General features: G+C 39.8%; 1 protein-coding gene across 2 annotated transcripts in view; it reads right to left on the bottom strand.

The window, feature by feature from the left end:
• Positions 1 to 15,517, bottom strand: part of LOC101622323 (phospholipid-transporting ATPase IB) — a 515,968-nt gene that overhangs the window by 371,195 nt on the left and 129,256 nt on the right. For both annotated transcript variants that reach the window (XM_004680155.2, XM_012723210.1), the window contains exons 17-23: positions 13,860 to 13,965; positions 13,129 to 13,211; positions 10,219 to 10,268; positions 8,027 to 8,096; positions 6,387 to 6,471; positions 5,250 to 5,389; positions 2,520 to 2,658 (exon numbers count right to left, since the gene is read on the bottom strand). In XM_004680155.2, coding sequence (XP_004680212.1) covers positions 2,520 to 2,658; positions 5,250 to 5,389; positions 6,387 to 6,471; positions 8,027 to 8,096; positions 10,219 to 10,268; positions 13,129 to 13,211; positions 13,860 to 13,965 — 673 coding nt within the window. The remainder of the gene's footprint in view (positions 1 to 2,519; positions 2,659 to 5,249; positions 5,390 to 6,386; positions 6,472 to 8,026; positions 8,097 to 10,218; positions 10,269 to 13,128; positions 13,212 to 13,859; positions 13,966 to 15,517) is intronic.

Raw genomic sequence — 15,517 nt, 5'->3', positions numbered from 1 at the left:
TATTTTTTAAGTTGCTTTTAATCTAATGGGTATGAGTACATCTGGTACCAAAAATACAAAAGTTGCTATACTGCCTTTGAAAAAAGCACAGATTTAACTGTTTCTTAAAAATCCTGCTGAATAGGTGTCAATTATTTCCTGAGGCTCAGAGAAGCCTCACTGCATGAACACAAACTTTTCTTCATGAAAAATAACCCATTTGTGTTTTCTTGGTTGATATTCAGTCCATTGCTTTCCCTTGTGTTTATTCCAAACCTAGCTAAGCCCTGATAAGCTCAGATCCAATAAAACAAACAAGCAGGAAAGGGGTGTATGTGTCCCCTTGGGACGGGGTGACTGAGCTGAGAGGCAGGGACAGAGGGCAGTGGTCACTTTCCAGCTGTCACCTTGTCAGCACACTCTTGCTCACAGCAAACACAAAAAAGCACTTAAGGAAGTTAAACCTGGGGTTAGTAGCATAAAAGGCCATTAGTTCAGCAGGAACACTCAAGATCTGGAAGGAAGAAAGCTTATCATTACAGTTACATTTTAACTTGAGGGGTTACCCACTTCTTTCATATCACTCTTAGAGAACAGAAAGCATGCCTTTAAATTTAAGTAAGTACTTCAGGGAAGCAGTCAACTCTATGGGTCCTATATGAACACCAGAGGCCATATATCAAGCTCAATGTGTATGGGTAATAATACCTGAAGACCAATACACACACACACACACACACACACACACACGTAGAGAGTGAAAGAGAGAAAGTAGGGAAACTAGGGTGGGGAAATTATACCAAAAAGCAAATGTGTTAGTCTGCACTTAGAACTGTTAACACCAAAAAGCTAAGTTCTGGTTTTTATTTTATAGTAACATTAATAAATCTGAATCATCATCACACTCTTCTCCAAAAACATGTATGTGACAAGCAGCACAAATCCATGGACAGTCAATGCTTTACAGACTGTTCAAGAAATATACATCGGGCCCTCCCTGGTGGCGCAGCAGGTTAAAGCGTAGCACTAAGAAGCTAAAGCCACTCAGTATGAGTTCGATCCCCAGCCCTGGAGGTAACCCACATGGTGTGGCAGACCTCTCCTGACCCACCCGCTGCTCCCCTCAGCAGTGTACTTCATCAGTCAGCCTGTTCTGCTCCCCACTCTGTCTCTGGTAAAGCTTCTCATGGCCCCTGCACCTCTGGCCTGTACCCCAGTTCTGTATGCATAAATAACTCTTTAAAAAAAGAAAGAAATATGTATCACTCATATGACTCCTAATTTTCTCTTTTTCTAAGATTTATTTATTTATGCATACAAGAAATGGGATAGAAGCCAGAGGTGTGGGGGTGAGAGAATTCACCAGAGACAGAGTGGGGAGCAGAACAGGCAGGTTAACTGAAATACTGCTGAGGGAAGTACCAGGAGGGTCAGGAAAGGTCTGCCATACCATGAGGCTCACCTTCCTGACTGGCCAGAAATCAAACTTGTGCTGCAGTGATGGATTGCTTTGTAGTGCTGTGCTTTAGCCCACTCCACCACCAGGGAGGGTCCTGACTCCAAATTTTCAATATCAATTGTTTGCAAGCCCAATTTGCCCTTGAGTAGCTACAACTTAGATAAGTGATTAATTAAATAATAAATTTTTTTCATCTATTTAAAATTCAACCCATAGAAAAGGTCTGACTACATCTGACAAAAGGTAAGGTGTAAGGAAAGCAGCACATTAGATTCAACTGATGCTATTCCAAGGAGACTGTCTCAAAGAGGACAAGGTCACTTTAATCCAGATGTTCTAGAGTGTCTCTTCTTGAATTGAACATCACATAAGGTCTGTTTCCATAAATATATGATAAGATGTAGTACATTTTATAGTAGCATTAATAGATCTGAGACATCATCACACATGGCTTGTAATATCACAATGGGGACATAAATACCAGATAATATCTAAATATTTAAATCAATTAGATTTTTAAAAATTAGTAGTTTCAGTTACTCTTAAAATTTTAAATGTGCCTCTCTTTAGTACTAATTATACTATCTGGACTTATATCCCCATTTTTCAATTTTCATTTCTGTGATGCTTAGCAAGCAAAAAGCATGTCAACCAGAGAAAGGAAAGAAATTAGCCTCTCACAAAAAAAACAAATCAATCAATTAGTAAAATCATTAAAATGCTTTAAATGTATGTGATCATAATGTACATTTTAAATTTATTCAAAACTTGTTAATCTCTTAGATTAAAATTCTGCAAAGGAAGTATTAAGAAAATCAAAGTTGTCAACTATTAAATTCTGTACACTGTATATAAGTACACTTAATACCTTTCAGTATATAGAATGATTTTAACATAACATGCAGATCATGCTCATAAGAGCATCCTCACTTGGGTTAGATAATTTTTCTTGGCCTTGTAAATGAAGAGTTCTAGAAAACGTCATTTGTTGGTGCCCTCAGGAATACTTAGGTGCTCCTAAGAGACATTTTAAAAACACAATACAAAAATCAAATCAAAAACTTATTTTAAAAGAAGTTACCTATATTAATTGCAGTTTCTTGCTTGTCACCTGTCAACACCCAGATTTTAATTTCTGCCTTCAGTAGAGTTGCTATGGTTTCTGGGACTCCTGCCTGAAGGCGATCTTCTATGGCTGTGGCTCCAAGTAACAGTAAATCCTAGATTGAAAAATATCTTCAATTAAAGATTGAGCAGCATTAATGGTAAAACTAAGACAAAAGAAAGGCAGTCAAATGTTTTGACAGTTATCTTAGATCCTCTATGCTAAATTTTGTTTGCAGATAATTATTCACGATGTTTGAACACTCTGCCCACACAGGCAACAATTACACATCACTTATTTCTTAGTACATGAGTATATTAGGAATCAGGTCATCCAGAGGGGAGCATATGAGCAAGTTGTTCTTTGGATATTTACAGTTTTTGACCCTTGCCTCTCTCTCCACTAATAAGTAAAATATCATGTCAGTGCTAACACAAGAGAGAAACTGATGCTAGATGGTACTCTTAAATAAAATATAGGCATTAAGAATTCAACAGAGAAGAAAACAATCAAGTTAAGATTGAGGAGCTATAACATGTTGTCTTGTTGATCTGCTTCATTGTAAAGAAAGGAGCAGTTCACACTGAGGAGGGGTATGACGTGCAAAGCTTTGAGCTGGTTTGCCTACCAGTCTGGAAGATTCCAGACTCTTCACACAGAGTGTCTGTTACTCTTCCTGGCCTCCTGAGTTTCTCCATGTCAGAACTCCTCAATTGGGTGACCTGACCATGGGAAGAGTCAATAGCCATTCCCCCATTTATTTGTTTAAGTGCAGTAGCCACACTGTATATGATTCAGCAGATATATATTATCACACCATTCTCACCAAGGGATCCACAGCCCTTGACCACAGTCCGTTAAGCCCCCTCTACAATCTGCTCTCTGATTTCCCCTCTCTCTCTGGTAATCTCAATTCTATAGCCAGACTACTATAGTGTATTATTGGTTTGGTTCATTTGACCCTTTGTTTTGTTTGTCTATATTTCACATATAACTGAAACCACCCATATTTGTCTTTTTCCTTCTAATTTATTTCAGTTGGCATAATCCACACCATTTTGATCCATGTTGTAGCAAATGGCAATAATCATCTTTTTTAGAGCTTATTAGTATTCCATTATGTATATATACCACATCTTCTTGATCTACTCATGTGTTTTGGGATGCTTAATTTGTTTCCATAGCTTAGATACTATAAATAGTGGTGGATTGAACATAAGAGTGCATGTAGCCCTTCAAATTAGTATTTTTTCATTCTTAGGTAGATACCCTAGAAGTAGAATTGCTGGATCATATGGTAGATATATTTTTAATATTTGGACATGGAAAATAAAGACTCTATAAGGGCTAGACCAGTCCACCTTCCTACGAACAGTAAATGAGTTTCTTTTTTCCCATATCCTCACCAACACTTATTGTTTCTGGTTATTTTTATATCGGCCATTCTCTTATAGATGTGAGATGGTCTCTCGTTGTTACTTTATTTGAATTTCCCTGATACTAAGTGATGGTTAGTATTTTGTCATGAGCTTGTTGGCCATCTGTATTTCTTCTTTGGAAAAGTGTCTGCTTAGCTCTTCTGCCCAATTTTTGATTGGGTTTTTTGTTTCCTTTCTGTTGAGTTGTATGAGTTCTTTTCAAATCTTAGATATCAGCCCCTTGTCAGCTGTATGATTTGCAAATATATTCTCCAGTTCAGCAGGTTATCTTTTTGTGTTAATGATAGTTTCTATCACTGGACAGAAGCTTTTCAGTTTAATATTGTCCCATGTGTTTATATTCCATTTCTCTTGTAATTGAAGAGGAATCCACAAAGATATCATTGCAACCTATATCCTGGAGCATTTTGCCTATGTTTTCTTCCACGTATGTTATTGCTTTAGGTCTTAAATCCATACTTCTTAAGCAATTAATTATATACCTAGTGCCACATGGATACATCATCCAATTTTTGCCTTTTTGGTATCTCTAGGAAAGCAGGGCAAAAAGGACACTTGAATTCCATTATACTACTTCCCAGCTTCCATTAAAATGACAAGTGAATATAATAAAACCCAATAAAAACCTGAGTATAAAAGAAAAGGGGGGAAAGGAGCAAAGGAAAATTAAACTACACACAACAGAAGAAATGAAAAAAGTAAACAGGTAAGGATTTCAGAGTTATGTAAACTGGAAAATCGATGAACCACTGGTTGCTGACATGAAACAGAGGCAGCTGAAATGTAGCACCCAGAGTTGAGGGAATCTAAAACATAGAAAGCCACCAAATGCCTTGGGATAAGCTGAAAAGAACAACAACAACCCAAAAAAAGTAGGCAATATGGAGGAGATACATAGCAAAGCAAATGATACTCTAAAATTACTAGAATAAGTATGCAGATTCTAAGTATAATATCCAAACAGCCTGGCCCTCCAGCTGCTCTGAAAGTCCGCAGGGTGAGTTGATCTTCTCAGAGCCTAATCTTAGGTAACCTAAAAAGTCACTAATGCTGATTTTGACCTGATATTTCCTTAGCTGAGGTGGCTAGACCTTTCAGATGGCTCATAAAAAACATATGTTTCTAAAAAAGAAATGATTAAAAGCAAATGATTAATTGAGATACCTACAAGAATATCACTAGGCAGCAAAAGATTACTGTTCAAAGACGCCATTCAACACGTGGCTAAGCTGCTCCCTGGGCATATGATTGTATCATGTGCAATTACCTTCTCAATGATCTCATAACACTCTTCCAACCGCTGAGCTCTGTCTTTCAATATGGTGCTGGCTTCTTGATAGACTTTCAGCCACTCTTCATACTCATTCTCAGAGAGGTCAGCATAAGCCAAACACAGAGTCCTCAAGCCTGCAAAACAGCCACAGAGCATCCCAGTGATTCCTCTGGCGATGGAGGCAAATGGGGAAAAAACATGGCTCCATTTTACACCACCCTGCTCAAAAATGTTAAAGAACCCAGCTGCTTTTTAGGAGACTCCAATCCAACTTTCACACATATAAAATGGGAATGTAGAAACAACTCTCCTGTATGTTAAGATGAACCCTCTCTTCTATAAATCTGACACATATCAGAAGGCACAAGAGTGGGGTCCCCACAGCAGGAAGTGCAGGGGGGTGCAGGACCCAGCTGTAAATATGCTGAAGGCAGGTGTCAGCAAGCAGGGAGGCAGGAAGTACATTTCAAGACAGCAATAAAAGCCCAATTGCTATCACATGAAACATCCGGCCTTCAGGCAGCTACCCTGTTGGGCAGGGTGCAGGTGCGTGTACACACGCAGCCGTCAGAACACATGAAGGGGAGGAAGCAGCGGTCAGCATTTCAGCAAGCCGCCTGCTCTCATCACATTCCCTTGTGATGTCAGGGAAAACCTGACATCAGTGTTGTTACAAGCCTTTCAGAGAACACCTTTCCTTTTTTCTATGGGTTCAGTGAGTTATGACTGCTGCTAAGACACAGATAGGCTAGTGTCAGAAGGATTAACAAAAGAATAGAGAGATGAACAGGCATTTTCTTAGAAATGGAATAAGAAATACCCGATGAGTCAAGACATCCTGAGTCGGCTGCCCCTCCTATCTGTTCTTCAGGCTAAAATGAGCAGAGTCATGGGTCGGTAGTTGAGTATGGACTTTCCAACACACCCTATCACTGTCACAGGCCCAAAATGGGAAGTTTTGGGTTGGGGGGTAGCACTAGGAGCACCCGTGCCTGTGAGGTGAGCCAAGTACTGCACGAAAATGGCCACCTGTCCAGTGCATAACTGAGTACCTAGACAAGGCGCAAAAATGCCATAACCACGAGAAAGCAAAACCTGAATGGTTAAGAAACATTTCCCCATTTCACTTACCTTCTGTGGCAAAATACTCCAGATGGCATAATGTTTCCTCCATGTACTTTGAATCTTTTGAAAGTCTCTCAAAAATGACATTATCCTATAAAATAGGGAAATGTTGTGACTGGCAAAGCCTTAAGTCAACCCTCCAGTCAGCATTCTAAACATAGTTTTGTTTTAATAGTGTTGATCTAATGTACGTGTGAATACTTGAGTGGGCAAGAAGAAATATAGTTCTTGGCTGGATTCAGTCATGAGCTTTGGGAAACAAATCGAGTACGATTGAGCCCAAATGAAAACATATCAGAGAGGCCCATAGGTGCCAGGGTAACAATCAGGGACACAGCAGCACCTATATTCACCCAAACTGGCAAGACGTATACCACTTTTTTGCAGAACAGAAAGGGTAAAATGCACATGTCAGTTATTCAGGTACACTCTTGCTTCCTGACATGGAGAAAGTTCCCAGGCAGGGGACAGACACAAACTAGACACTGTTTGTGAGACTCCCACAGGCATGACCCAATACACCACCCTGTCGTGGCTTCTGTGACCCATGAGCATGGCTGGGGGACCAGATGTCACAGACCCTCCTTTACACTGCCCAGTTTTAGGAGACTAAAGGACTTTTTCAGATATCTAGTTTAGTTTAGGGCCAATAGGTTTGAAGAAAATTAAATCCCATGAAAATAAAATGTACCACTGTAGTAGTTTCCTATTTACACTATTATATAATTGCAGCCTTTTATGTAGTACTTAGAATATAATGACAAATTAACAAAAAGTTAAAAAAATTATCATGTGAGAATATAATCTAGGTGATCTTGGCATATCAGTAAGTTATTGCTGTAAACACAGAATTCTTTAATGAGTCCAGATACAATACTTTTAGAATTCATAGGTTATTCCTTTTTTTTTTAAGCTCTTGTCACAGTGTATTCAAATAAGATCATGCTTTCCCCCACAATTGGTAAAGATTAGTAAAATTTTCAATAAATCATTGACCCTATGTAGAGCTTAGTATTCTTGACACAGCCTCTTAAAATGAGTTTAGTAATTCTTTCCTTCAGTACATAAAACTACAATTTAACAGGTGATAGTTGTCCAAGTAAGGTTCGAAAGCAATAACCTCTTTCATTAGGGATAATACATTCAGATTCGATTACTTAGAGTTAAGACAAAAGGCCTGGCCTAGGAACCTGACCAATCGGGGCAGTAATAATGTGACCACAGTGGACACATTATTGTCTAACCCTTGTACCGATCACATAACACTCTGTGATGAAAGAAAGAAACTGTGACAGCTGAAAAGCAGGGCTTCTGGAGAAGCAATTATCATCAGTCAGTACAAATTGCCTGATCTTCCCAAAGTCCTAACTCAAAGGTAGTAAACCTGGAATCAGAACTGCACTGTAAGGGCAATGATGACACATCAAGTTACTGTTCTGAAACTAGCCACTGGCTAGCAAGCTTTGCACTGACCATCTTTGCCACATTGGCTTGAGCCATCAGGATCTTTAGTGGGCTTAACCTCTTAAGTCAATCCCAATGGTTGCCCTGAGAGAGCCTTTACCCTGGGGAAACGAAGGAGTGATGAGGCTAAACAGTTAGGAAAAACAACGGAGGACTACATCCCACACTTTGCCAGTACTTACAGCCCCTTTACAATAGAGTCGAAGTTGCCCTGAAGGAGTTCGAACGATTACAGACATCCTTTTTCTGTCACTGTAAGAATTTAAGAAAGAAAAAAAAAGTTGCCATCAGTCCCTTTTATAGGGTCCCTGTCCTGTGATTAAACACAGAATGAATCAAAAGGTGGTCCCCAAAATGGTCAAGCTCCATTTTTCCTTCCCTTTCCTCTCAAAGTCAAACTTTAATTGTAGTCTATTTTCTATTTTTTCTGTTCCTTTCTCTGTCATGGAAACTCATTGTCACAGTTATTACTAGTGGCAGAGAAAAATTAAGGATTTAAGCATCTGCCAATACAACTAATTTACTTGTGACAATACACTATAAAAGGACTATTGCTTACTTCGCAGATCAAAAATACTAAGCACCCAATACGTAGCACATTGGAAGAATCAATATAAATCCTCTTTACTCAAAAAGCTCTTTATTATAAATGGAGTAGAAAGAAATTATAAATTTGTAGGGCACTCCTAATTTGGCATAAAGGTTGAATCCCCTCGTCCCACTTCGACATGAACATCTCCTTAGTCATTTCATCACTGAGGCTTCAGTGTCTCCCCATTACCTACACATTCATCTTCTTGCTGGGTCTCCACAAACCTCTGCTGCCTTGCCCACCTTTCCTTGCGAATCCTCTCCTACCACCCAAGTTTCAAGTCTTCTGGTCCTTCTGTTCCTTACCTTCTGAGATAAACATTTTCTTCTCCAGAAATACATCTAACTACAAGCCCCAATCCACCTGTCTCTTTAGCCTCTCTGTAAAGTTTTGCCAATGGACTCTAAGTTCCTAGAAGTAGGGGACAGTCTCTCTCCAGCCTTGTATAAATTCCTATATCCTAACCCACAGCACTCTGTCTGACTGTACATGAATTCTCTTCTAGCTACTCAACAGTCTGGTTCCATCAGTTATCTATACTTTTTCAGTATCTGAATGTATAAAACCACCAATATATAAACAAATATTTTGAGAATTACGTTGCATCTGGGAAAAGATTGTCAACTATCTAACCAAAAATGATCATTTTGTTCACTCTTATTCTCCCATATGTTTCCTTTAATACACCTGTGTCTCCATGTATATATATTTTGAAGTTATTTCTAACTTCCTTTTTTCTAACCACGCCTCCAATACTGCTGATCCCAGTTAATGCAGTCACACAACAGCAGTTTCCAGAACCACAACTGGGGATTGGGACACAAAATCTAGATATGGGGAGCACAATGTCTAGAGAAATGCCTGGGGTGTCCCTCCCACCCACCTATATGAACTATGTACTCCCCACACCTTCTATGACTATTACTCTTATCAAACATTTCTCTCCTCCTTTGAATACAAAACCCATGGGTCCCTGACCCACCAAAGTGCAAGTTTGTAGTCCAAAAACTAAAGACGAAACTGGAAAGCCTTTCCAGCCCTCTCCAAAAGAGGGTCAAAATTGTCTTCTCCTAATAATTTAGAAAGCAGACAGAACATGTAACTTATAAATCATTTCACAAAGGTTATTGGAAGACCCAGCTAATTTTTACTAATAGGAAGCTCTGTTCTAGTAGTGATAATTCAGTGTTAAGAAGAAGCAAAGAAACAAAAATTAAGATTTTTTTTCTTATTTCAATCTATAAATGGTCGAGGAAACAAACAGTCCTACATTCCCAGGTTTTAAATGAAGTAAACCACACTGGAGAAGAATGAGTCTGAATATATCCAGAAGAACGGCCCTTTCTGGGCCAAGCCTGCAATCTGATGCATCAGTATAATCTGTCCTCATTTGTCAGTTTCCCAGATCTCACATGGGACTGCTTGGATGGAGCCTGAGGAGAACTTGATGGGGCCTGGGGAAACCAACAGCAATAATGCCGTGGTCACAGACTCCAGATCATGCAGATGTGTCTGCATCTGCTAGTACCAAAACGCCAGGTTCTGGAAATCTAAAGGAAAAGGAAGACATGGAAGGATAGTATTTCAGATGGAAAAAAATAATGACTTGCTACACTTTCTCTAATGAAAGTCACAAATTCCATGGACAGGAGAGGTTGAGGAGATATACTTACTGTATTGAATGCTTAACTATTAATTTAACCTTACCATTCAAATACCTGATTAATATGTAAAATACATGTACTTTTTATTTCTTTCAACTCTTATGAAAGAGAAACATACCTAGAAAACTCCAGGACATTCAGGATTTCAAATGTCTGTTCCTGTCCCATCTAAAGGGAAAAAAGAACAACAGGCTCTTATCTGAGATATAAAATACTAAAATCTCAAAACAACTCACTCCCCAATCACAATCTCCAAACAGACAGACATCACTCTCCCTCTCTTACTTTCTATCACCTGTTAAGTTTGCAAAAGCCTTTTTCACCTTGGAGTTTCCCAAAAGGTCGGTCTGGTGGGGTCATAGCTCCCCCTTCTGGCGAAAAGTTTTCATTTTTTTCTCCTGTCCATTTGACTATTAACAGAATTCTGAGTTACCTGGCTGCTTCCATGTCATTGGGAAAGGAAACCAAGTACACAGGTCCGTGTGAAAGCTCAGGGCCACCTGAACTTTATTTCACAGTTTTACATTTGTGATAGAAATACCAAAAGATTGTGCTGTAGCAAAATGTACAACTATTTACACTGAGATTCATAAAGACCACAAGTAGCATTCTGTCAGTTTTGCTAGGTTTTTCTGCCAATCATCTATACTTCAAATTTGGAACTCAATTTTTGATTTAGAAATACAGGGTGATGAATCTGCATCAGATTTTTAGACAACTAAGCCAAGTCCTTTTACTTTGGGTTCTTCACACCCAGGTCCCTCCCTGGTGGCACAAGGGATTCAAGTTCAACACTATGAAGCTATCCACAGCCACTGCAGCACAAGTTTGATCCCCCACCAGGGTGATGACCCGCATGACGCAGCAAACCTCTCCTGACCCGCCCGCTGACCCTGGGGCAGTCGCCGCGAGGGGTGGGTCCCCCTTCCTACGCTGGCTGCATCAACCACTTGTGTGTGCAGCCTGTGGGCTCCCTGCTAACCAAGCTGAGAAATTATTTTTTAATGATATACAAGTAGTAATGATAGATTAGGATTTTTTTAAGATTTATTTATTTATACATACAGAAATGGGGTACAGGCCAGAGGTACAGGGGTAGTGAGAGGATTCACCAGAGACAAAGTGGGGAACAGAACAGGTGGATTGATTGAAATACACTGCTGAGGGGAGCAGCGGGCAGGATGGGAGATGTCTGCCACGCCATGTGGGCCATTCCCTTTTCCCCCTCTTTCCCCCACCTCCTAATCCCCCCACCCACCCACCCCCACCCCTAAGGATAGAACTCATGATGAAGGGGTCTGGCTAGCTTCCTAGTGCTGTACCTTAACCCACTGCACCACCAGAGAAGGCCCAGATTAGCATTTTTAAATAAATTATTATTTGTGAATCTTAACTTATCTGCTCATTTCTAGTCCCAGAAATATGGCCTTAAAACTTAAACAAAATGACAACGGGATGCTTTCCATCAGCATCTAATACTGAGATGACAATACCAAGAGGATCCCTAGCTTCCCATCATCAACTGGTACTGTGAGCAAAGCAAAGCAGCCAAGCTGTCTTGGGTCTCTCCTACTGAGAGAGTGCCAGTCCACAGCATTCCAAATCCCTGACACTGCAATGCAGAGAAATTCAGCAGCCATACAACAAAAAATAGTTCTTTGGTGAAGGGCAAAAGTCTTAACCTGAAGGGGAAGAGCCCCCCCCCACACACACACACGCACATACACATACACACTTTGTGAAAAGCTTCTATGCAGAAAATTCAGTAGTCAGTACTTTGTTCCAATTTAGGAAGATCATATATTTCCTAAAGCTAAATTCCCTCTGTTTGTTGAAATTAAAACTAATTATATGAACCTCTGTACTCCATTAAAAAATGGTAGATGTCAAGAAATGGGCACTTTGAAAAAAGCTGATAGTTTATAGGTTTTGCATATAAAAAAGGGAAAAACTGATGACTTTCAAATCAGAAAGCTTATCAAGTTATTACTGTCATTGAAAATGAACTTCAAATGCACTGAAGAGATCTAGACACTTAGGAGTAAATCAAGCCATAAACCGTAATAGTCCATGAGCCCTTCCCATATGGAGGGGCAGAGAATGACAAAGGACAGAGAAGACAGTGACCACTCCAGGTCACCATCCCTTCACATAGTCGTGACGCTTGTCTCTGTCACTGACCACAGGACAAATGCCAGAGCCCTGAAACTCATGCCAGCTCCCGCCAGCCAGTTCTGTTGCCTATCTCAATGGTGCCCATGTGACCTTACTCTTTTTTTTTTCCCTAAGTTAAGTGGTTTACATTGTTGTTTGTATATTCTTGACATAAATTTTTCCTCTCACTAAATTTCTCCCTCTGACTCCCTGAAAGGGAAACTCAGAAAAAATCATAGGATAAGTAAACTCCTTGATCTCAGGGAGAAAAAAATCATATGTGTATGTGTGTGTCACCTATATGTATATATGTATCATATGTATATGATAGATAGATAGATAGATAGATAGATAGATAGATAGATAGATAAATAGATAGATAGATAGATAGATAGATAGATAGATAGATAGATAGATAGATAGATAGATAGATAGATAGATAAAGCAGATAGACCTTAAGCACCAAATCCTTTGTCTGTCAACTAGAGAAGTGAGGGCTACAAAACCCATCAGGTATGGGGTCTCAAAAGACAGAGACACAGACTTTGTCCTTCAAGTTGAGTAGGCCATGAAATGATTATCTCAACTATTACAGAATAGTGAGTAGGCTTGCCAAGTTCTTTGCTGCAAATATAAAGGACTTACAGGGAAACAATGACTGGAACAATGACTGGAATGCAAAAAATTGCTATGAATACACTAAAGTAATCATACAATGTCCTCAGCTTTACAATAGGTATAGTTTCTCAGAGAAACTAGGGGAAAAAAAGACATGTAAGTATTGAATTTACAGTAGATATGCCATTTCAAATATATAGCCTTCCAAAAAGCTGATGACTGACCACACTGACAAGTGGTAAGGACTGTCCCTTACCGCTTCTATGATGACTGAGTACGGTGTTCTGCCCGTGAAGACAAAGCCCAGCTTTTTAGCTCCTTTCACCAAAGCAGCTTCATCTGTTGATAGAGAGTTGATGAGACATTGACCAATATTGGTCATGATAGAATTCTGTTTAGTAATTATTATTTTTCAAAGAAACAAAATATCCGCATGAGCTTCAGGAAACCTGGCCTTCCATACATAGTAGCGAGGCCTGGGCATAGGGGCCTCTCACTTCATCTTACCACCAGGGCCCTGAAAGGAGCATTAGACAGGAAGACACAGGATTTGCGAACATTCACCAGGACAAGGCTGATTGTATACCTACCACTCTTGGCTGAGTCATTTTCTTTAGTGAGCATAAATATTATGTTCTCGACTTTTTGACTAAACATCCCTAAGTAAGCACTGCTTTGGTTCTAGACCGGCAATTCATAGAGCACAAAAATGGGGGGAGAGTTAGTGTTCTGGCACACAGTTCATCAGCCCTATGAAATTCCATTACAAATGGGGGTGAACAGAGAAGTAGGCACTCCCCTGGAGAGTTTCATCTAGCACAATGACTTTGCTTAGAAGTTTGACATGGCCGGGGTCTTGCTACTGTCTTTCAGAGCTGGTCGCCATCCCTTGTGAAGTAGGGCTGTGTGGGCAGGCTACCCAAATGGATCTCAAAGAGAGGCAAACACCCACATTGCCAGAGAAGGGGACACAGGGCACCCCCTCACCTGGGGACGAGGCCTGGTAGATGATGTTGTCTCCATCCTTCTCAGGAACAACAGTATGGCACACAGCCAGAAGGGTGAGGAATTCCTGGATGCAAGGAGCTGTAGGCTACAAACACAAAACTGAGTCAATCTGTCTGTTCGAGCACAGCTGTCATTCATCAGTCAGGTTTAAATCATACCCTGCTTAACATCCTCGAATGTCTTCCTCTCTCTTTAGGACAGAAGTGGAGATCCATGGGAACTCAAGTCCCTGGTAACTGCACCTGTCTGCCATCTAGTCCCATGTGCTGCCACTTGCTTCCTGCATTCTCAGGCACCATGGTGTCTTTCTGCAAATGAGGTCTGTCCTTTCCTGCTGTTCCATCAATGACCCCACCTGCCTTTAGTAACTTTTTCTATTTATTTGTCCTCTGGTCTTCAGCTTAAAATTGCTCTTGCCAATAATTCATGCATCAGGTAAAAATAGGGGGACACTTGCCCTTCGTAGGACTCAGCCAGCACCCCACTTCACTCATTTTTAACACTTCAAATGCAACTGCTCCTCACATGCTTTCCCCACTTCTACAATGGCCAAGAGGTCAGCAAGCCATCTATCTGCCTTCCTTGCTAAGGTGTCCCCAGGCCCAGTACACAGAAGACATGCCAATCTGGGCATCCACGTAGCAAGAACTGGCCCACCAAACCCATGTGTTTCTGGCTTTCTATTCTATTACACTGGCATTTGTTCTCTCCTGTATCTGGTTTTTGAGTTTATAACTTCTTAAAATCCAGAAAGCACTGCATCCCTCACCTATTACATTTAAAAAACATGATTGTCCTGGATACATATTTAACATACCCTCCACACACACACACACACACACACAAACGTATACACAATTCTTAAACTTTTCATTGGGATTAGACTACATTTGTAATTAGCAACCTGTCAAAGAATACAGTACGCCTTCCTATTTACTGCAGACTCTTAAAATTTCTAAATATCAGTTCCAGCATATTTCCTATTTCTTTATCCATTCAGAAAAAGTCTGCATACCTATTCTATGTTAAGCATTGTACCAGTCATTTTGTCTACTACATTTTTATGATGAATGAAACCTTATTTCCATAATATTTTACAAGAGTTTACTTTTTATGTAAGAGAATTAAAAAAAAGACACTGAGACTTAGCATGATAAACAAACATATAACCATATAACTTAGAAAAAAATTTCTTATTCATATAAATTTTAGACATTAGTTTAACATCCACGTATAAGTTACATCGCACTAGCCTTCTGGTTCCAGGGAACTCTTCTGGGTTTTCAAGATCATTATACCATCCACAAATGATAACATTTTCCTTTCCTTCATTTTCCATTGTTTTCACCAGGCTGTAAGTGCTAACACTTTAGCAATGATGTTCAAAGTCAACGTGTTGCCAGACTTCCATGTGCTGAGGTAGTTTTAATGCCAATGTTTTAATGTTTCATTTTTAAATAAGCAAGTGGCCATGAAGCTTAGATAAAGATGCAATTTCATACTCAGGAAGGAGCCTTGTGCTTGCTATTTTTGTGCAAGTTTTTTAATTTGTGTGTATTTTTGCTTAGTCACAAATGGAAGGTCACTATCATTTGAAACACTTCCTGTTTCTCCTTTGACCTCTAAGATCATAGGAC

Source organism: Condylura cristata, unplaced genomic scaffold, assembly GCF_000260355.1.
Source record: "Condylura cristata isolate star-nosed mole 26May11 unplaced genomic scaffold, ConCri1.0 scaffold00010, whole genome shotgun sequence".
NCBI lineage: Eukaryota > Metazoa > Chordata > Mammalia > Eulipotyphla > Talpidae > Condylura > Condylura cristata.
Note: the sequence above shows the minus strand (reverse complement) of the source record. Positions and strands in the feature narration are given on the sequence as shown.